The 21,683-nt window shown below is 55.0% G+C and overlaps 1 protein-coding gene across 3 annotated transcripts in view; it reads right to left on the bottom strand.

Moving 5' to 3' along the window:
• Positions 1-21,683, bottom strand: part of CACNA2D2 (calcium voltage-gated channel auxiliary subunit alpha2delta 2) — a 141,909-nt gene that overhangs the window by 109,400 nt on the left and 10,826 nt on the right. For all 3 annotated transcript variants that reach the window (XM_047095875.1, XM_047095874.1, XM_047095873.1), the window contains exon 2: positions 5,393-5,474. In XM_047095875.1, the coding sequence (XP_046951831.1) occupies positions 5,393-5,474 (82 nt within the window). The remainder of the gene's footprint in view (positions 1-5,392; positions 5,475-21,683) is intronic.

The following is a 21,683-nucleotide window of genomic DNA, read 5'->3' on the forward strand; positions in this document are numbered from 1 at the left end:
AAGAGGTGGGGAGCCTGTGCTGGGGAGACAGAGAGGGGGTCCAGGCAGGCTTCGGCCAGGCTTCCACGCATCTGCCTCTGTGTATCCAATTATGCTCAAGTGGCAGCCTCACCATGTTTCAGACGCCCTCCCAGGAGCCCCTCCTCAGCCCCATGCATCCCCGCTGGGTGCCGAGCAAGAGGACCATATGGAGGGAATAATAAGACAATTAACTTTCCATTAAAGAATAATATATGTGGGTTTTTAGGGAGGCGAGCGGCAGCAATCCCTACCCAGCGGCATATTTCACACTCGCGCCCCCCCCCCCACCTCCACCCGGACGCACCCCACATCCTGATCATCTTCACCAGGAGAGAGGAGGGCTCCACTGGGACTCACTAGGAGGTGGCTGGAGGACGGGTGTCGGCTTTGTGAGGAGCAAGAGCAGAGCCCCTAGGACTGAGGCTTCTGGAAGCCTTGAGGAGAGGTTATGATGAGCCCGGGTGGGGCTCCCTCACCACCCCTCACTTGACTCTGACCTGTGCTGGTCCCCAAGATGAGGGAAGGGGTTGGGGGTAGGGGTCCGCCTGGCCAAGGAGCTGCAGGCCTGACTCTCGGGGCACATGTGAACCACGGTGCTCTGACAGAAAGACCAACTACGGGGTCTGGGGGGTCACAATCACTTGAGTTCCCCTTTCCTGACCCTCCAGGGGCTGTTCTGTTCCCTGGCACCTCCCCCTACCCCAGCTTCCTTCTTTCTCTTCTGCCTCAGCTCCCTCTGGGGCTCTGAGCTTCCCTGGCACTTTTGGACAGTGCTAACCCCACCTGAATGCCCAGAAGCCCAGAGAGGACCCTCCCCAGTGGAGGCCAACAACAGCCTTGGCCAGTGCCCCCAAACCAGTATGTGAGTATGCATGAGGTTCAGAAATTGGTGGTACCAGTCAGTGGGGAGAGTTGGAGAAACAGCAGGAGGCGTGTCTCAAAGGCACCTAAGAAGGGGCCCTGTTTCCACTTTGCTGAGCCCCTCAGGAAAGGCACTCTTGATGTGGCCAGACTTTGGTCCTTGCCAGGAGCCAGCTCCAGATGTGGCACTCCGCAAATATTAATTACACATTCCCAGGGAGCAGTGAGCAGACGGGGTACAGGGATGGCCAGGGGCAGACAAGATGGGCTGGGACTGTGGCACCGTCACTGGTTCAAAAATGCCATTCCTGGCTACCCAGAGAAGTGAGGACACATGGATGCCATTGGTCTGAATCACCATGACAGTCCAGAGAAGCACAGCAGTGGGGAGGGGAGCAGGAGATTTGGTTAGGGATCTGAGTCCCAGGGTCCTATTTTCTGTGGATGTAGCTCCATGGCTTAGGGGAGGGGCTGCCTCAGGGTAGCTCCTCCAGGCAGGCCCCAGGCCTGCACTTCTAGCTTGGTGCTTCTCCCCATCCCCACTACTATTTAAGATTGGCCTGTCAGGGCTCCAGAATGGGACTGGCTAGAGAAGACTGTCACTCAGGACCTTGATTTCCCCATTTATATGAAAGGACTACAGGAGTAATCAGCAGCATGCAGCTAGGCTGAGGCCATCATGGAACTGCAGCAGCCAGGGATGTTGACAGGGCTCTAAGCCATTTCTGTCCCAATCAGGAGGCGAGGCAGGAGGGGTTGATGTGGAATGAGAAAGGCCCCGATGGGTCTAGACTTGACTTGACACTTCTCAGAGGATGGCCTGTGGACCCCAGGCATGATCATCCCAGGTCTCAGTTCCCAGCCCAGCTCTGGTCAGGAAGCCCTCCCTCACCCCAGAGAGAGGATCTTCTTACTTCCTTCTTTAGAAACTCTGCAAAGAAGTTGTCTCACCCAGGTCAGAAACCCATCTCAGGATGACACACACCTGATGAGCCACTGATGCTTCCTCATGTCTGACTACAATCTCTCCAGCTTTGCTTTCCCACAAGGTCCCCAGAGTTGTTCCCCTTCTACCTGGACACCCAGTCAAAAGTCAGTAGGTCCCTGGCTATACCCGTCAGAGTGACCTGGTCTTCAAAGTGGGGAGACCAGCCATCTCCACATCCTCCCCCATGCACCCCAGGCACCTGATGAATTATTCATCCTGATCAGCCTCATTATGTAAATGAGTTCAGAGCCCAAGCATATGCTCTCTGCTCTTCCCTGCACCCCCCCCCCCCACCTAGCCCCAGAGGATGGGGACAATATGGTGGTGATGGGGGAGGGCAGAGTAGGAGCTTGGGAGACCATCATCAGCCTCCAGGGGTTCTGGAGGGGGCAGAGTATACAGTCCACACTTTCGTGGCCTGTTCACATCAGGAGTAGGCCAGGGCTTGGGGGGAGGTGGGGCTGGGGTACCCAGGGCGGGCATGGCTTAGGAGTGTCTGGCTAAGCATGGGGGTGGGAATGACATGTGAGAACCAGGCCACAGCAGGAGCTCCCACTGTGTGCTGGACCTGGGCTTAGACGAGGAAACATGATGCGGTCTTCACAGAGCCCCCACATCCCACCTAGGTGTGCCATGGCTTCTAACCTGTAAGTGGGCCCCAGTCTGCACCTAGCCATGCCCCAACGATGTTGTGATGAGGTCAGGAGGAAGAAAGTGCCAAGTCAAGGAAAATGCTCCCAAATGCCACTGTCTGCAGTTTCTGGACTCTTGCAGCTGCCAGCTCTTGCAGCGCCCAGCTTCTGGGAGTGGGGCAGCCTCTAGGACTAGGGTATGGGGAGAGGGCAGCCATGCAGCAGAAGAAGGCCAAGGGGGCCCAGATGCCAGGACACCCTGGCTGTAGGGTGTTTGGGGGTAGCACGGAATCAGCACAGGGAGACCTGGGAGGCCACTGGGGAATGAGGCTGTCAGCTTGGCAGAGCTGGTGCCAGGATCCCCGGGAGTGTCTGCAGTTGGGTCAGGGCTCTGCTGCAAGCATCCTCCTGACCCATCAGAGCTGGGCATAGGCTGGGTACACGGGCCCTCTCACATGCATTTGAAGGAGAGCCATGGTGACTCAGTCAGATTTGGGATGGGCTGTAGGGGGTGGGGAGGCTGGCTGCCTCCCGCTCCCGTGGGATTGTCCTTTTCCTCTAGAATTCTTCACCTGCTTCCCTGCCGCCCACCTCGCCAGAGTGTCCAGTGCCAAGAAGCAGGCCCAGAGCTGTCAGCGGGAAGTAAGAGGCTGAGGTAGCGGTGAGAAAAAACTGGAGCAGGACAGAGAGCCGCTGGAGAGCTGGCACCCATCGGTAGGGAGAGGGATGCCAGGAGGAGCCAGCCAGGAATACCAGGTCAGCACTCCTCTGCCTGCGGCCAGGCTGGCCACAGCTACACCAAGCATGGCCCCTGCTCTAGCCCAGCTCCTCACTTCCCCAGGTTCATCCTGCCCACCCTTCCAAGAGGTACAACCAGAGGGGGAGCAGCACCCTGGAACAGGAGTCAGGAGTCCCATCCCAAGTCTCAGGTCTGCCACAGCTGGCTGCCTGACTTTGATTATGGCTGGCCAGGTGGGGGTGGGGCAAGATGTGCTCGTTGACAAAAGTGTCTGGAATCACTCAATTCCCATCAGAAAGGAAATGATCAACACATCCTAGGAATGAAAATGATCAGTAAGGGGAATTCATATTTCTAGAAAAGGGGGTGTATCTGTGTCAACCTATCCACTGCTATTCTCACCACCTTGTCCTCTAGCCAGACTTCCCAGCTATGCCATGGACCAAGAATGAGAATCAGAGAGGGTCCAGGACTTTCCCAGGAGCACACAGTAGGGGTGCTGAGCTAGGCTTCTATCTCTGGTTCTCACCAGCCAGGGAGCTCAATGGTTTAGACAGAACCAAATCGCATGCATGAAACGTGTGCATTATTTTCTCACTGGCAAACTATCAGGGTCTGAGTTGTCCATGACTATAAAATAAATAATGTCCTCACACTGAGAATTCGAAGCGTGGAAGGTTCTTGACCGGAGGTGCATAGTTAACTCCTTATGTGGGGTACATCTTATGTTACAATACAAAACTTGGAAAGGCACTTTGCACACATTCTAGGGAACTATCATTTCTTCATTAACCTACAAGGCTACACTTGGCAGTGCCCACTTAGAACCTAGTTAGTGCCGGGTGCTATGCCTGAGCATAAATTCACTTCTGTTCTGGAACAGCTTTTCCTACAGTGCCTTCTCTGGAAAGCTCTGCTGGCCTCCAAGTACGGCTGAGTCACTGAGAGTTCACAGGAAGAGTGGGATGGGGGTTACTGCAATTCAAGCCCAGCAATCAGGGCTGGGAGGTTCAGAGAGGTTGGGCCACTACGGGGAGGACACCCAGCAAATTGGGGGCTGAGATCTTCAGACCTGGACTCTCTCTCCTTGTCATGCTACCACCTTGTTAGCCACCCCTGATCGGCCCATTTGTGCCAGAGGTCCTACATCCACAGCCAGTGTCAACATACTCACTGCCACCCCTATTTCCTGAGTGCCTGCTATAAGCCAAGCAGGGGGAAAGGACCAAGGACAAAACCCCATGGTAGCTTCCCCATAGAGGTGACACCTGCTGATCCCAGTCCTGACCAAGAGGGATGACACAAACAGAGGCATATCTAATCACTGGGTCAAGACCTGGACTCTTGGCTAAACCACCTACAGTAACTCTGTTTACTCTGCTGTTCCCGGGACAACCATCGGCAGAAGAACCCTGTTAATCCCCTGCTCGGTTCCGGTCAGGCGTCCTGGCCCAAGCCTCTAGCAACGAGCTCCCAAAGTCCCACAGGTCCCTGGGAGCCCCCCCAAGCACTCCAAGAGCTCAGCTCTCAGAGCTTCTGCATCTCCACACAAAGAGCGACGGCTCAGGAACCTGACAGCGACACATTTTGCAGCCTTCTGGGGGTGACGGATGGCCTGCTCTTCACATCACTATTTCAAACATTAACATAATCTCCGAGGATGAATGTGGTCGCTGGCGCCTAATCAATCACCCCTCCTGCCCTGATCCCTCAACTTGCCAAGCACAGGCTTTCAACCCATCTCCTGCTACAGCGCCTTGAGCAGCCAGCACTGCTCTCCACTGTTGTTTGGCCTGGCCACCCCACTCATTGCATGGACAGTCCTCAGCCTCCATGCACAACTGCATCCTGAACCCTCCAGGGCCTGCCCTCCTGCCTCAGGCAGTGCCTCAAACACAGACCTCACCCACCTGAAAACCCGAAAGCCCAACACCCCAACATCGGAGCTCACTGGATACTGTTCAGTACTGGGAAGAGCAGGCCAAGACCTGGAGGAGCCACTGATTTTCTAGTTATTTCCCTACCTGCCCCCACGGGCCCAGCAGTGTCCCACCATGCCAAACCTTCCTCACTCCTTATTTCTGAAGTCCTTCTCCCACTCCCACTCAGAAAAGGGTCTCTGAGCAGAAAGCAAAGGGTACCAGGGCTTACCTCACGGAGCTGCTGGACGCCCCCAAAAATCCGCATCACGCCATCGATCTCTTGCTCCAGGCGCCGGGCCCAGTGCTGCATCCTGTGTGCATAGAGGAGAAAGGTGTCAGGAGGGCCCCCCCTCACAGTGCTGGGACAGCCCAGCACCGAGTGACCTGGGGCATGACCAGTAGCAGCCACTCCTTCAGAACTCAATTTTCACTAGAGGAGAAACAAAGGCTAGGAAGCAGAGTGAGCCTATGATTCCTTTTGAAGACTAGACCTGGTGGCCCAGGCTCTCTTCACGTACTGTTGGACAGCCGGGGAGGAGAGCAGATTGTAGTTTAAATGCACTGAGGGAGTCCAGCAGCTCCAAGAAGCCTGCAGGGAGACTATTTTTCACTGTGAAGAGCTAGCCCTTGATGTGGATGCTCTGAACACGGGGACTCTGGACACCAGGGAAGAGGGGGACATGAGTGAGCCACGTGGAGGCTGGGATCTCAGAGTCTCCTGTCCCCAAGGCTGGGTGGGGCCTGAGGAAGGGGAGGGAACAGGAGTCACTGCTGTCACCACCAAGTCATTGTGTAGCTGGGGGCAGATCCCTGCCTGCCCCCCTCCCAGCCCCCTGTAGGCCTCAACTGAGAAGGATATGGAGAACCTGGGGCGGAGACAGCCCTCACCTTTCCAGCACCCGGGGAAACAGATGCTATCTGAAGCTCATACATACACACCCTGCATGAACTGGCCACCCACAGGTCCAGTTCAGACTGTCCCACCCCTTTCTGGAGGCCTGGCACCTCCAGAGTCTTTCACCTAAGCCACCTGCCTGAGCAGGTCTCCTTCACACTGGTGTTACTGTGAACTCATACTACCCCATCCGTGTCTCAGTTTCCTCCTCTAGAAATTGGGAATAATTTAGGGCCACCTCGCAGGGTATGAGGAGGACACGAAAGCAGGTGGTGCAGGGTGTTGCACAGGAATATTTGTGAGTGGACAGGATGGACAGATGGCCACACAGCTCAGTATTCTCAGCCCACATGCATGAACAGGAATGGCATCTGGGGAGAGGCTTGGTCCAGGTTCTAACCTGTGACCCTTCCTTCAGGCAGTACGAGATCAGGTGAGCAAAATCATAGCGGTCCTTGACAAAAGCCAGCCAGAGAGATGTTCTCCACACTTCCAAAGGTGTTCTCTGCTGTGACACAGGCCTCTGCACCAATGCATCTGAAAAGGCATCTCAACTTCCTCAACCCACCAGATGCAGAACAAGGCCGTTCCAGGGAGGGCTCATAGGAGGGTTACCACAGAGATTTAAATACACCACGGGTTAAGCACAGTCCACAGGGCAAGATACGAGTTGGGTGATACCAGCCCCCCAGCCTCTGGAGGAGGGACCCAGAAGCCATAGGATCCAGGAGGTTGTGTCTGGCCCTGAGCCTGCTACCTCCCTTACACTCCCCCAGTGCCACTCAGGGCCAGGACTCTGCTAGCTCCCTGGGTCAGAAGAGCTTAAGCCGCCACCCCAGCCCCCTGCCCCACATCCATCTTCAGGCCTGTGGCTGGGGGGCTGGGCCTGTGCCATTGTGTGTGCCCGGGTCGGTTGGCATGGGAACTTGGAGCAGGAGGCGGGTGGATCACTAATTGCAATTTGCCAAGCTGAATGTCAGGACCATGATGGAAAAAAAAAAATCAACATCAAAAGAAACAGGTATTAGCTTCAGCTTGTTGCTGGCTGAGCCACAGCCTGATGCCCACCTCCACTCCCCACCATGGGGAAAAAACTAACCCCACGCCCAGGAGGAGGCCAGGCTGCAGACCAGGCTACAAAGGGCAATCAGGCATCAGCTGCTAGCCAGGAGGAGGGCAAAGCCCAACAGAGAATGGAGAGCTCGCTTGGCCCCTGCGCCTGTGTACCAGGTGCTGATTGCTTGGCCCTGGCTGTGGATGGACAGTGGGGCAGGTGGCTGTTTTGTGCTCCTGAGATGGAGCCCTGGGGGGGCTAATGTTGAGATGGGTTGCTGCACAGTCCTGTGTCCAGCTAGGTACAAAAATGGGTGAGGTCAAGGAGCTGCTCTCCAAAGGGAACCATTAGCTCTGCCCTGGCCCTGACCTCAGCCATTCACTGGTCTAGGGGACGAATGCCAATCATAATCCTTCCTGGGACTAATATGTACAAGGGCACCCATTATGCACATGGAATGGTGCTGGCATGCCACCTGCTCTCTCGCTTCAGTCCTCACAAAGAAGCAAACGTTATCATCCCCAATTTACAGATGAGGAAACTGAGACACAGGGACTTTTTGTGACTAGCCCAAGATCACCCACCCAAGAAGTGAACACAGAAGTTGATGCACGCATATGCTAGAGTCACCAAGGGCCAAGAGTGTGCACTTCCTCCCAGCTCTGCATTCAGGACTGTCACTTTGAGAACTTGAAATTGGCCATAGTGGGAATATTTATACTGCAGAAACCAGTAAATGCTACAAATCACAGTTTTTCCCCCTGGAAAGTGACTTGTAAACATTTACTAGCACACCACTGATTCGGCCCCAGGCTGTTGACTCTTTCCTACTGTATCTATAGGTCTCTCATTCTAGGATCTCACAGATAAGTAAAAGAAAATTAATTGGAAGAACAGACACGGATGCCAAGTTTTTATTTTGTTCAGACAACACATTATTATTACAATCCCCATCATTTCATCTAAAAAGACTATTTCAACACTAAAAGAATTTAGAAGAGCCAAATCTCAGGATAAAGTCGAATTCCTCCCAAGACACACACACTCTTTTCTTCCCTTCCTCCCTCCCACTCTCTCATTCACACTCATACACGCGCACACACACACACTCATGCTCACAGGCACATACAATCTTCCCACTTCCACTCCCAGACTAAACAGCTCTAGACTCTGCTGTAGGCCACAGGGACTGGTCCACCCATGACACATCAGGACACACACATCCTCCTGGGATCTAGGGGTGGCTCTAGCCCTTGGTCTGGCACCCTGGGCCTGACGGACAGACCCCAGGCCCCAGCTACATAATGCCAGGGAAAATAAGTTACTCTAATTATTCACCTAAACCAAACCCAATTAGGAAGGCAATATGTATGTCTCAGTATTAAAAAGAACATGATAGGGGCACCTGGGTGGCTCAGTCGGTTAAGCGTCTGACTTTGGCTCAGGTCATGATCTCATGGTCCATGAGTTCGAGTCCCACATTGGGCTCTGTGCTGACAGCTCAGAGCCTGGAGCTTGCTTCGGATTCTGTGTATTCCTCTTGCTCTGTTCCTCCCCCACTCACGCTCTGTCTCTCAAAAATAAATAAATGTTAAAAAAAATAAATAAGTGAAATAAAATAAAAAGAACATGATAGATAAATCATTTCACTGTCACAGAGAAGAGATTCTGTGGGTTCCAGGGTTTGGCTAAGGTACCAGTGCTGGCTCCAAAGGGTGACAAAAGGGACTAATGAGGCCAGGAGTCAACTATGCACCTATAGAGTTCCTGTCTGAAGGCTGGAGAAACCACCCACCAAGCCAAGGCTAACCTTAGCCAGATATAGTCATACTTTTTCTAGCAGAATGGCATGGAGGATTTGGAAGTATGGGGGATATATCAGGATCCACGGACCTGCTGGGTCAAAGGCAAGCTGACCAAATCTTGTCTGGGCTCCCTTTAGCCTGGGTCCAGGTGCCTAGCTCTGCAACGCCTCCCTGGTCAGACAGTGTTGCCCGTGGGTCACCCTCCCAACAGGGTAGGCCCACCTGCTGGCTCCCTACATCCCTGTGATTTTCCATGCTCTTCATCGAGATGACACTGCTTATCTCCAAGTGTCTCTAAGTGCCAAATTAGCAAGACAGGGAGGAGAGAGAGTGTCTGGGAGGAGGCACGTGCAGCCAGGGGCTGCAGCCCTCAGGATGACTGGCATGGGCAGGAGAGGGAGAGGCTGAGGACAGAGCCTTGTATCCCTGTAACCTCCATGTGCCTGAACCCAGGGAGGTGCAGGCACTGGGCCCCCATTCCATAAGCTAAAAAACTGAGGCCCCTGGCAAGGATGGGTGCAGGGCCACATACTTAGAAAGAAGCCAGACCTGTTCTCCTGGCTCCATCAGCTCCCTGACCCCACCCTTCCAGGACAAGGCAACTTCTGGGCAGCCTCCTGCAGCAGTGGCTGGCTGTGTGACCTGGAGGGAGGGGGAGGATTGAGCTCCGTTCAATTTTTTTTTTTTAACGTTTATTTATTGAGAGACAGAGAGACACAGAGCGTGAGCAGGGGAGGGGCAGAGAGAGGGGGAGACATAGAATCTGAAGTAGGTTCCAGGCTCTGAGCTGTCGGGCTCTGTGCCCCCCGACGCGGGGCTCGAACTCACAAACTGTGAGATCATGACCTGAGCCGAAGTCAGCTGCCCAACCAACTGAGCCACCCAGGTGCCCCTGGATTGAGCTCCCTTCAAATCTCAGCATTCTGGTCTGTAAATAGGGGAAATGACTGGCTGAATAGTATTAATGGCCAAATCTACGTAGCAGCCTTGATGTCTGGCATACTTACCAGGCACTCCTGGGGGCTAGAAGCCTATCCAATACAGCCCCCGGTGTTTATAAAATCTCCTAGGAATGCCTGCACTTGGGGAGAAGGATGTGGAGGGAGGCAGTGTAGAAAGGATTCCCCTAATGGCTAAGAGAGGCCAGGAGTGGGCAAGGGGCAGAGGTACACTCGTCCCAGGCCTGGCAGGCTGAGGGCAGGCTGAGGGCAGCCCAGCGGGAAGAAGACCGAGGTGCTGCAGGACGCCAGGCCTTGCTCTCCAGGGGACGCTTCAGAACTGAGAAGAGTAAGTGAAAGAAGAGGCCTTGTCACTATCAGGCAAGGGAGCAAGGTCATCCACATGTATGGTGAGGAGCTGGGGATGAGGACCCCCTTTGGCAGGCAGAACCACCGAGACCCCAGTTGGTACCCGGGGGAGGCCCTGGTCAAACTACAGAGCCCACCCTGGGGGCCTCCAGCTCTGAGCTGCACAGGCTCCCCCAGAGGGGAGGGGCAGGGCAGGGGGAGGGGGTAGGAGAAGCCCAGAGAAGGGGAGAGGGGGAGAGGGATGAGGGGAAAAAAGGAAAGAGCCTACGTGCAGATGCAGCAGCACAGATTAAACTGTTGCCAGTTGTTAATTTTATACGCAAAGTTGTTGATCAGAATGTGATTTAATTGTACAGTATAATCCAGGCTTTTGGAATAAATTATGCAGAAAACTCATCTATAATTAAACAAATCAAAAAACCAGAGACAGGTGACACTGCAGGTTTACCCTCGGAGGGCATGGGTGGGTGTGGGCGGCTGGACCCTGCAGAAGGGCAAGGAGGGAAGGAGGCAGGATTTGTTCCAGAGCAGACAGGAGCAGGTCCAGGGAGGCCAAGGCCTAATAGGGGCCTCCCAATATCTGCCTCTGCGGTGTCGTCCTTACCACTGCTATGGAGGCATTTTGTCATCAAAGCCCAGCTGTAGGCTACCTCCACCAGGCAGACTGCCTGGATAAATCTGGTTCCACTGGATACCTATGAGCAATCTACTGTCCCCCCACTAGCTCAGCAGAGCAGCCATCATGTTGGGGTTGGAGGTGTGCCAAGTGTGGAATTGTAGGTGAAGCGGAAGGGGCAGATGGCAAAACAGAGGACTAGGCTGGGGCAGGTGAGGGGTGTGGGGGAGCAGGCACAGTGGAGGCCACTTGCTGCTAAGGGCATGTGAACCAAACTTGGCAGTGGTGGCAGCCCACAGGTCTCCTGCTTCTCTCATGACAGGCTGGCCAATTATTCTCCCAGCTCTGGGGGAGGCGATGATTTAAAATAAATTGCTATTTAATTATTCTGATTATATTTCAGCTGGCCTGCCACCTCCCACCTCGGTGCCTTCGCAGTCTTCTGAAGGAGAAGGAAGAAAAGATAGGGCAGGAGAAGGGTAGTAAGAGACAGACGGAGAGATACAGACATGAATAAAGCCCAAGAGAGGTGGGCTAGAGGGCCTGTGTCAGGCTGACCCCAGCCCAGGGGAAGATAACTGGTGAGTGGGCAAGGGGGCCACTCCCCCACCCTGGCCTAGGGGGCCTGTGTCGGTCCCACAACAGTCACCCAAAGCTCAGAGAACAGCTGTAGCCTCTGCTGAAGCAGAGCACCAGCCATGGCCAGTCCTCCCCTAGATTACAGCCTTGCTGTAAATAGCAGAAAACTCAAGGCTGCACCCCAGGATTGTGGCACCTCCGGAGCCACCTCTACCAGGGAGTCCTCCCTGACCACTCGGGTGAATGTCCCTCTCCACCTAGACTGAGTGCCAGGATCCAGCCCTGGCTCTTCTGAAGCCTTGAGCCAGATGTGTCCTTTTAGGCCTCAGTTTTCCTATCTGGAAAACGGAGATAAAGCTTACCACGTGTCTAGTCTCAGGACCCAAAGAAGAGGCAGGTGGACACCAGGGTCCCGTGGAAGGAACGTCAGCAATGATGACTGCCCCACACACTCATGTGCACAGACCCACAGTCCAATCTTCTTCCGCAGACCTGCAGCTCACTAAGCATGGGATTGCTGTGCCTCTTCCTTAGACTGAGGCCTCCAGGTGGGCTGCAGCCCCTCCCTGCACTGTCCTAGAGACCTTGACAGAGGCGTAATCCCTGGGAAGGGCAGGGCCTCCCGTGATCAGAGAAAACTTCCCTTTGCCTACTCAAGAGAGAAGATGCTTGAGCCTCAAAGGCCTCTTTCAGGGCTCAAAGCCAGTGTAAAACCCCTGACCCTGATTCGATAGCAGCCTCCCAAGGATGGCAGAGGGGAAAAGTCTAGCCAAGGTCATTCGCTCCTGAGAGAACAACTGCACCCAGCTACTCCTGGCCAAGGACATGAGAGTGCCTACAGATGTGGAGGCCAGTCAGCACGGGGTGAGTGGGGAGCATGCTGGACCAGCTGATTCATGGTGGAATGAGGCTCCTCAGCTAGCCACCACCCCTTCAATAGGTAAACTGAGGCAAAGGACTCAAAGAAACTGGCCCATCTTCAACTGATTTGTGATTCAGCTAAACAAACCCCTATAGTATGGGCAACATAGCACCTGACCCCCTATGCCATCCCCATCCCACCATCCCCAAGCACACAGGGACAAAGGCAGTCCACTTATCACAAGCGATTCTCAGAGACCCGGGGGAGCTGGGGAGGGGCTGGTGCTGCCAAAGCTCGAATTAGTCCAAATCCATCGGCCTCGACTATGTGTATCTTGGGACCCTGCCCAAATACTGCTCCTTAATGAGGTTATTAATTACGGGCTGTCCCTTCCCTATCTTTCCTGGGGAAAAAGCTTTTCCTTCTAGTTGGCTCTCAGCTAGAAGGCAGCGAGACTGTGCCTCCCTCCCTCAGACTAACAGTGAACAATCAGCCAGCTTTAATTAGGGCGCTGGGTCCAGCCCAGTATTTACTCCTAACAGCCTGAGTGGGGGGAGGGCAGGAGAAGACCTGGAGCCAGAGAGCAGCATGGCCCCGGGCTGGGAGCGCCAGGCAGCCCACTTGGCCCAGAGAGGGATGGAGAGTGTCCAGACTCACACAGCAAATGGTCACAGACCTCGGCCTCACTCCCCACCATCAGTGCAGGATTAAGGCATACAGGGGCAGCAGCAGTCAGGAAGGACCCAGAGACGATGTAGGCCTCAGCCAGGGTTGTTCTGGCTGAGAAGGGGAAAGAGGTTCCCCAGCAGTGGTTAGGAAAGCATGGAGGGTCACCTGAGCCTGACTTCAGTTTCTGCCACGGTTAGCTCTGTGACCTTGGTAACATCCTTTCATCTCTCTGGGAGTGAGGTGGTTGTCACACCCACAGTCACGGGGTTCCTGAGCAGGACCCTGCTCACCATACCTGGTCTGGAGTTTTCCAGCAGTAGAGAGAAGAGCCTAAGGGGGACAGCTCCAGCCTCCATGAGAGCAGCCCTTGCAGTACCTGGAGAGTGGCTGGGGAAGGCACCAAGGGGCAGGGAAGGCATGGGGACCCAGGCCAGAGTTCATGTTGGAGGGCCTTGGTGATGGCCTGGGTGGGAAGGAGGAGCTCTGAGGCCGTCTTCCCCCCAGCCCCTGTCGTATAACAAGCCCTGCTCTGTGGCCCACATCTAGCCCTGTGCTTCGTCTCTCCAGATCTCCGTTTGTGTGAGGAGCGGTCTGAGGCCTCCACAGGCCATCTGGAGACTCATTTCCCAAGGGCTCTAATTGGGGTCTTCCTTCCTGGGGCCTGTGTCTGTGAGTCAGGCATCACAGCGGTGACAGGCCAGGGCTCTCACTGCACTGCCTCGATTCATCTTCAAGTCAGTCGTTCAACCCTACTCCCCAGAGGGGGAAACTGAGGCACAGAGCAACTGAGTGATGTGCCCAAGGTCACATAGCTAATGAATGCCAGTCAGGATGACACACACCTCTCCTCAGGACCCCAGTTCTCAAATGTCCAGCTGCTGGTGTCCCATGGCTACCTGGATGTCTAACAGGCTTTTCAAACTGAATGGATCCAAAACCGATTCCCCGACCTCCCTCTGGATCCTCACTCTCCCTTCTCTCCCTCACCACCTACTTCCCTTGACTCAGCTGATGGCAGCTCCCTCTGTTCAGGCCCAAAGCCTCAGGGTGACCTGGAATCTGCTTTCAGTCTATCAGCAAGTCCTGTTCACCACACCTGTACAAAGTGTCCAAATCTGCCCGCTGCCTACCACCTCCCTGGCCCACAGCCTGCCCCGGGTTGCCACCATCTCTCCCTAGGACACATACAGTCGTCAGCTCACCGGTCTTCAGCTTCTGCCCTCACTCTCACCTTTCCTGGTCCGTTCACCTCCATGCACAGCCTGTTGGAATTATGTCCTTCCTCTCTCAACACTATGCTGCAGCTCTATGCCATCACAGGAAGGGCAAAGTCCGTCCAGCGGCCGTCCACCCAGTGGTATCCTTGCCCTTGCTCCTCAGGCCACACTGGCCTCCTCACTGGGGCTTGAATAGACTCCTGTACTCTGTGCACAGGCCTTTGCACATGCTGTTCCCCCTGCCTCGATCGGTCCTTCCTCAGAAGTCCAGGGGGCCCCTCTCTCACTGCCTTCAGGTCTCTGCACACACATCAACTGCTTGGTGAAGTCCACTTTCACACTCCACTTTAAGTGGGCCCCCCAAACAGCAACTGATCTCCACATGCCTCCTGGGGCTACTATGTTAGCTAGCATTGCACCGGACATCCTCTCTTTTGTCTACAGTCCGCCTCTGCCTGGGGCTATGAGCCCTGAGGGAGGAGGCTCTCGTTCTTCAGCCGGGAAGAATAGGCCATTTGCTAAGTGGCTGCACCTCCCCAGAGTCGGGTGACCTCCCCACTACCTTGCCCTACCTTGCGTGCCACAGGAGCAGGCAGGTGGGCTGATAGGAGAAGGCTGCAGAGGGGCTGGAAGCCTAGTGGCTGCCCCAGGGCTGGCCCAGGAGGCCCTCCCTTTCCCTGGCTCCTCTCCGTATGAATTATTAAAGTTCATTTATGATGGGCCTGCCCAGGCCTGTGGCTTCTGTGCATAATTCATGGCTCTCCCAGAAGGGCTGGGCGCTGGAGCAGCCAATTTTTCCAGGAAGCAAAAAGAAAGTGCAGGGAAGGAGTAGCCCAGACCTGGGCTGTCTTCTCCATATCTCTTGTTTTCTTGTCCCATCTGGGGCACCCCAGCGACTCTACCCACCCCTGCCCCATGGTGCCTTCTCCTGCACGCTTGGATTCTGATTCCTAGCGCCTGAGTCCATGGGCTTTGTGCATGCTCATCCATCTCTGTGCCTCAGTTTCCCATATGTGGACAGATGGAGTTTTGTTTTTCAAACTGCAGTGGCAGTTGGATCATCCACCTCAGCTCCCCTGGTGGGTGAGGATCATGGATCTCCGGGGCACCGACACCCAGGTGTCATTGTTTGTGAATTTCCCAGCAGTTTAGAGCTGGGACACAGCAGTGAACAAGAAGAGTTCAAGAACCAGCTGAGACCTCTCCAGAGTAAAGCAAAGGGTCCCAGCCAAGGACACAGGGTATCTGCCAGCCACTCTGCCCAGAATCCACCGTCTGCTCCCCAGGCTGGGAGCCACCTGCCCTAGTCACTGGCACAGATCGTGGACATTTTTAGGTCTGCAGTACCTGCTTCTCTCTCCAGCATATTCCCCAGGGAGTCGGGCACAATGGGAAGGTAACCCCTACTCAGGCCCATTTAGCAAATGGATAAACCAACGTTAACAAAGCTGACTCTTAGGAGGGGGATATATCGCCGCAGCCTCTGTATGCCCATCCCTGTGCTGTCACGGGGGAGCCACGTCCAAGCCTGGTCTCAAGAGGTGCACAGTAGGGTTGAAGCATCTGGAGAGGTCACCAGGTGGGTCAGGGAGGAACCCAGGAGCTTCAGCTGCCAATCCCTGCCCCATACCAATAGCTGAAGCCTGATTGGAAGTGGTAACACAGGCTCTATCCATGTGTCACCAACTACTCCAGTCAGATTCTGTGATTCATTCGTCCCCATCTCCCCTCCTGCACATCCTCCCCACCCCCCAAAGTGAGTCAAATCCTCGATGAGCCACAAATAGCTGTCCTCTGTGTGCATCCTTGACATGACCTCCTGCCTTGAGGAGAACAGAGACCCCCCCCCCCCCACTCAGGATCCTCTGTTCTTCCTCAGGACAGAGATCTCCCTGTGGAAAATGGCAGGGCCCCGGAGGACATCCAGGTACAGAGACGATGTGGAGCAAAGACCATAACTAAACCTATCAGGCCCAGCTTTGTTCTCTGGCCTTGTGTCCCTTCCACCAAGTCATCTCCACTAGGAAGTCTTCCTGGATTTCCTCCACCCTGTCCCTAACCTATAGTCCTCACCTCATTTTACTGACCCTTGCCTTAAGTTGGGGCTGTAGCCTGGTCCCATCACCAAGCTCCCTTCAGAGCTTAGCTTGCAGTATGGCAAAGAAGAGTCTTCTGGAAACGCCTCAGGATATATTTACCCAAACATCCTGCCCTCACCAGACTGATGTCTACCCTGTTCACCTCCTTTAGCAGTGGGAGAGAAGCTGCAGGGCAGGGCTGGGAAAGGGCCTCCAACTTCAGCAGGTGGCATAACACCAAGGAAAGGACCAGTGATGTGGAGCACTCACTGTATGCTGGATGCTTTGTGTGTGGTTCCCACTGATGTCACACAGCACCCACGGCTAGGTGCAGACCAGTCCAGGCCCACTTCATGGATGAAGACTCTGAGGCCCAGGGGGTGAAGCAACACACTCAAGGCTACACAGCCAGTCTATGCTGAACTGTAATTTGAACCCAGCAAAGTATGGCTCCAGAGACCAGGGCGTGTCTTCTAGGGCCTCCCTAATCTTAAGGTGGATGCCAATGTACAAGATTTAAAGTAGGAAATAGGGTGCAGATAAGGGCCACCCCCTCATTTATGACCTTTTCCAGCTTTGAGAAGGGGCCTGCCCTTACATTCGAGCCCCTACTGCCTCCCCAATAATTGGGAAATTATTCCTTATACCCCTCCAGGGCTGTCCTACCATAGGCATGTTGTCTCAGCACTGTGAAGCCCACGCCCCCTCCAATTCCCCCCTAGAGAGCCTGGACTAGGTTGGAAGGAGGGATGCCCACTTCCTCTGGGATTTGCTTCTTGCTAGCACCTAGCTTCTCAGAGCCTCGAAGCTGCATGTAAATCGAATGTGAGTGCTCAACCCGCCTTGACACGCTTTGGGCTGGTTACTCTCAGGTGCTCTGTGGTGAATCCTTTAGCAATGCAAATCCCCTCTGTGGGCTGCGTGGCATCCAGAGCTTCAGCAAGGAGGGGGATTCAGCAGCCACCTCAGCAAGTGCCCCTCCTTCTGAGGAGCCCCAGGGAGGTGGCCAGGCCGAGAGGAGCCACTCTGCCTGGTGAGCCTGAGTTGTCCTTGGGGCTGGCTTAAGGAGAGCAGGGCTTATTCCTGACAAAATATTCTGCAGGTTGTTTCCAGCCTTCCACAAATTCCCCACTAGCTCATGTACTCTCTATTCATTCATTCAGATGGTTACTGGGCCAGGCTGCAGGCTGGGCACTGGGAAGGGAAACAGTGGTGATCAGGGCAGGTGTGAGCCTTGCCCTCAGGAGCTTGGAATTCAAGGAGAACAGACATCCGATCTGATCCAGACCCGATGAGTGGAGGGAAGAGGAGTCTAGTGATGCATGCCAAGGGCCTGACCCAACCTGGGGGGCTGGCCAGGTGAAGGTGGCACTGCAGAGCTGGTGGGCAGTCCAGACAGAGGGTGCGGCAGGCACAAAGCCCAGGAGCGAGGTGAGCTCTGCCCACAACGAAGTCCCGTGAACACACCCAGACCAGCCACAGGCACCAAGGCAGGCTGCTCTCCCACACGGAGTCCTGCAGAATTCCAACCCCAGGTACGCAGGGAGCACCTCCACGTGCCAGAGGGTGGAGGGTGCTGGGCTCCCGACAGCAGGGAGATGAGGGGAGCAGGTCCTCGTGTCCCCCTTGCGCTGACTTGTGGGCCACCCCTGCCACGGCATCTGACCTATGTTTACCAGCCCAGTCCACATGTCCCCAAGGTCCATCTGTGAGAAAGCAGGGTTCAGAGTGGCTACCCATCAACTTTGTGAATTTTATTTAACATGAGGTTTCCTACTACTTGCCCTGCTGGGAGAGGTGCTTAACACACAGCCCCCGCCCTGTGAAAGTTCTCCATCTGGGAAGAGTAGGCCCTGGGCTGCCTGGGTGTGGAAGGACCCAGGGAAGGTGGGCCCTCTGGGCAAGGGAGAAAGGGGGAACTGGCAGAGAAGTGCTTGGTCTCCTGGGAACTAATTTCATGCACTCATTTGTTCCACAGACTACCCAGTGCCCATTAAAACCTGGCCCTGGTGCAGAGCCTCCTGCCCTGGGCATCCCAACACTGCCAGGTACTTTGCAACCTGTGACCTCCACCCCCACCCTCTGAGCCCCCTGGCTGGGGGCAGCAGGAAGCTGTGAGCCTCCACCATATACACATTAGAGGTGGGGGATAGTATTATTATTTCCATGCCTAGATGGGGGTTCTACCAGTGAGACCCTCCTGCTGCCACTCCAGTCAGAGGCGCCCACAAGTGCAAAGCACTCACAAGTTTCCTGGTCTTTTTAACACAGATACTGTCACTAAAACACCATCTCTTGAGTACGGGGGCAGGTGCTCAAAAAGTGTCAGCTAAAAGACTGGACACTCCATCTTCACAACTATAAAATACAGGAAACGTGATCCCATTTTAGAGATTAGGAAACTAAGGCACAAAATGACTCAAATAAGGTCATAAAGGGGGCTCTCTTTGTGACTCACAGCTTCTCCCCTCCTTGATTCCGGTCCCCTGGACCAGGCTTTCTAGCAGGCAGCAGGTAAGTACAGCAAGGCCAGCAGAGTCCATGGCTCTGGCTCCGTCCCTCTGGACAGCCCCATGAAGTCCCCACCCTTCTCCATGTTAGAGTAATGGCTTTCATACGCCACCAATCTGAAAATCCCCTATGAAATTTATTTCCCCCGTCACTGGATCAGGAATCATGGCAATCACACCACTTAATGGCCTCTGGGCTTGTTTCCTGCCACCCCTCTCCAGCTGCTCTGTGCCAGTGAAGTTAGGGCTGTGGGGCCCCAGTCAGGAGCTGTGCACAGCCCAAGGCATCCTGGGTGCTAGGAGGCACTGTCCAGGGGTGCAGCAGCCTGGGGAACACATCAGCAGCACAGGGATGGACACCACCTGCAGCTTCGGGAACTGGGGTTGGATCATATGGATGAGCCCCTCCCTTACCGTGCCCCTGTCCCTTGTCCTGGCCTCCCCACCCCCACCAGTGGCTTTCTCTCAGAGCAAAGTGGGTCCAAGTGCTTTCCCCAGGGCCTCCACAGCTCTGAGTGGGAGAGGCCTAGGACCATGGGAATGGCTGCAACCCTGAGAAGGCCTGTCAGAACTCCATCTGGAGAATAAGTCCTGCCCCACCTCCCCCACTAATACCAGAGGTGGTGTCTCCTCACCCCTTGGATGCTGCTTGGAGCGCCAGCCATGCATAGTTATCATTTACTCAGCCTTGCTCCCATTTCTTCTTCACTGACAGTCTCCCATAGACTGTGAGCTCCCGGAGAACAGGCCCAGCATACAGCTAAGCGGACTTGGGCGGGAAGGGGCAGTCAGAAGGTGGGTCCTGAAATTCGGGCAGGCTGTGGAGTGGTCAGCAGAGTAGTTGAGGCAGGACCAAGTGTCAACACAGAGGAGCAGTCAGGAAGGTGTGTGGCAGCCAGCTGAGGAGGCCCAGTGATCTCCCTGAGACAGACCATAGACGCTGGCCACTGGCCACATGCATAGGCACCTAGGAACAGCTGGCTTCCACAGGTACCACAACCAGAAGACTCCCCAGAACCAGTATGCCAGTCCCCACCCCCGCCTTCCCTGGGGAAGTACCCTGTGCTGGGTGGGGCAAGGGGGAGGGGTGATCCTGCATTTACTTTCCTGTCCCTACAGCTATAATTCTCTACCTGGGCTTACCTGGGTGGCTCTGGAAAAATATTGATGCCTAGGCCCTGCCCCTACCCAATTAAATAACATAGCCCCATGGGCTCCTGGACCCACCTCCCCCTCTCCCCTAAGGACAGACCTTGGAGGCAGCCCCTGGGCTGGGGCATCTCCTTGTGAAAGAGCCACAGGAGGGTGCGTGGAGTGGCCTTTGCCTCATGGCACCAGCAAAGCTAGGCCCATATGGAGGCCCTGTCCCAAACAGTGTAAAAGCTTTTCCAGCTTCCAAAGACACAACCAGATTTGCCTGCAGACATCTGTGTAGACTCTGTTCAGCAAACATTTATTGGGCACTTGGTATGTGCTAGCCTGGAGCTCCAGCCAAGGACAGGTGGCCACTGCCCCTGACTCTCCCAGGCACAGAGCCTTGAAAGGCAGGCAGCAAAGACTATCGCAAGACAAGAATGGGGGAGCCTTCAGGCAGCCTAGGAAGCCCCTGACCCACAAGGGAAGTCAGGGGAGGCTTCAGGGAACAGTGACTTCCAGTCAAGCACTAAGGGATGGGCAGAGGTCAGCTGGACAACAGGCAGGTCCTGCTTGGAGCTGGCAAGGCCCTTTGCAGCCCATCTGACTGCTCCCTGGCTTACTCCATGCTCAGTGCATAGTAGGTGCTTATTAAGCCCCCATGGAAGATGATGGCGCTGTCCTAGTGGTACTCAGTCCTGAGGGCAGAGATCCCCTCCTGTGTCCATTCCTGTGCCCATCAGAAGCAGCCCCCTTGGCTGTGGTCTCCATAGTAGCTACTTACAGAGTAGTACAGAGATGAGAGCAACACAGATGGGGTGGCAGGAGAGCATCATCCTCAGCTATGGAAGGATCCATCAATCTGGACGGTCCCAGGAATGATGATGATACTGAGGCTCAGAGAAGGAGGGAGGGCAGGTGGCTTGCCTAGCCTCCCACAGTGAACTGGACACAGGCCAAGGCTAGGGCAGGGTAGGAGGACACTGGCAGAAGGAGGAAAGGAGGCCCATACCCTACAGCACAAGCCCCTGAATTTGTGGGCCTGCAGCAGCCAAGGTCTGGCTTAAACACTTGACCTTGCTGCCTGTCTGTCTCCCTCCCTCTGAGTCTTCCATAGGTAAATCTAGGCACCACCAGGGTGGGAGTGGGGGATGGTGCAGGTAGGAGGATGGAGGGTAGGGAGTGGAGTGATGGGGGAATGGAGAGTGAACCTAGACTGCCCTGCTCCCCCATTCCATGTATGCACAGGGGATCACAGTACCATCATCAGCTCCCAGCTGGTGAGTGGGAGAAGGCCTCAAAAGGAGATTCAGATCAGAGGAGGCCTTTCTTGGTCTGGAGGACTCACAGCTGTGCCCGTAAAGGCCAGCCCCAGAGAATCCTTTTCTCTCACTGACAGGTAGGGAACAGTGACCAGAGGGGCACCCAATCTAGGAGCAAGACAGAACCCAGGGCTTCTCCCAAGACTTATGCCCTTGGCTGACTGACTCCTGGACACTGTGCCCAGCCTGGACCCAAGACTGATGCAGGCAACAGAGCCCAGAGAGTAGCAAGAAGGGCCAGGGGCAAGGTCATGAGAATGCAGTCTCGTTGGAGCATGGATCTTGTCATATCCATCAAGGGAGCCAACCAATGGACACCCAGTCCCCTCTGTAGTTAGCAGGCACAAGTATACCTACTCCACAGCTTCCCCCTCCCCAAATGGGAATCAAGTCTCACAGGCAGCACCCAGCCAAGTTCAGGCCCTCTCCTTGGCCACATCCATGGGTCACTTCCTCAACTCTGCAGCAGTAG

The sequence above is a fragment of the Lynx rufus genome, unplaced genomic scaffold (genome assembly GCF_022079265.1).
Source record: "Lynx rufus isolate CCGP_SWC_20201006 ecotype Redwood Valley unplaced genomic scaffold, mLynRuf1.p SCAF_4, whole genome shotgun sequence".
NCBI lineage: Eukaryota > Metazoa > Chordata > Mammalia > Carnivora > Felidae > Lynx > Lynx rufus.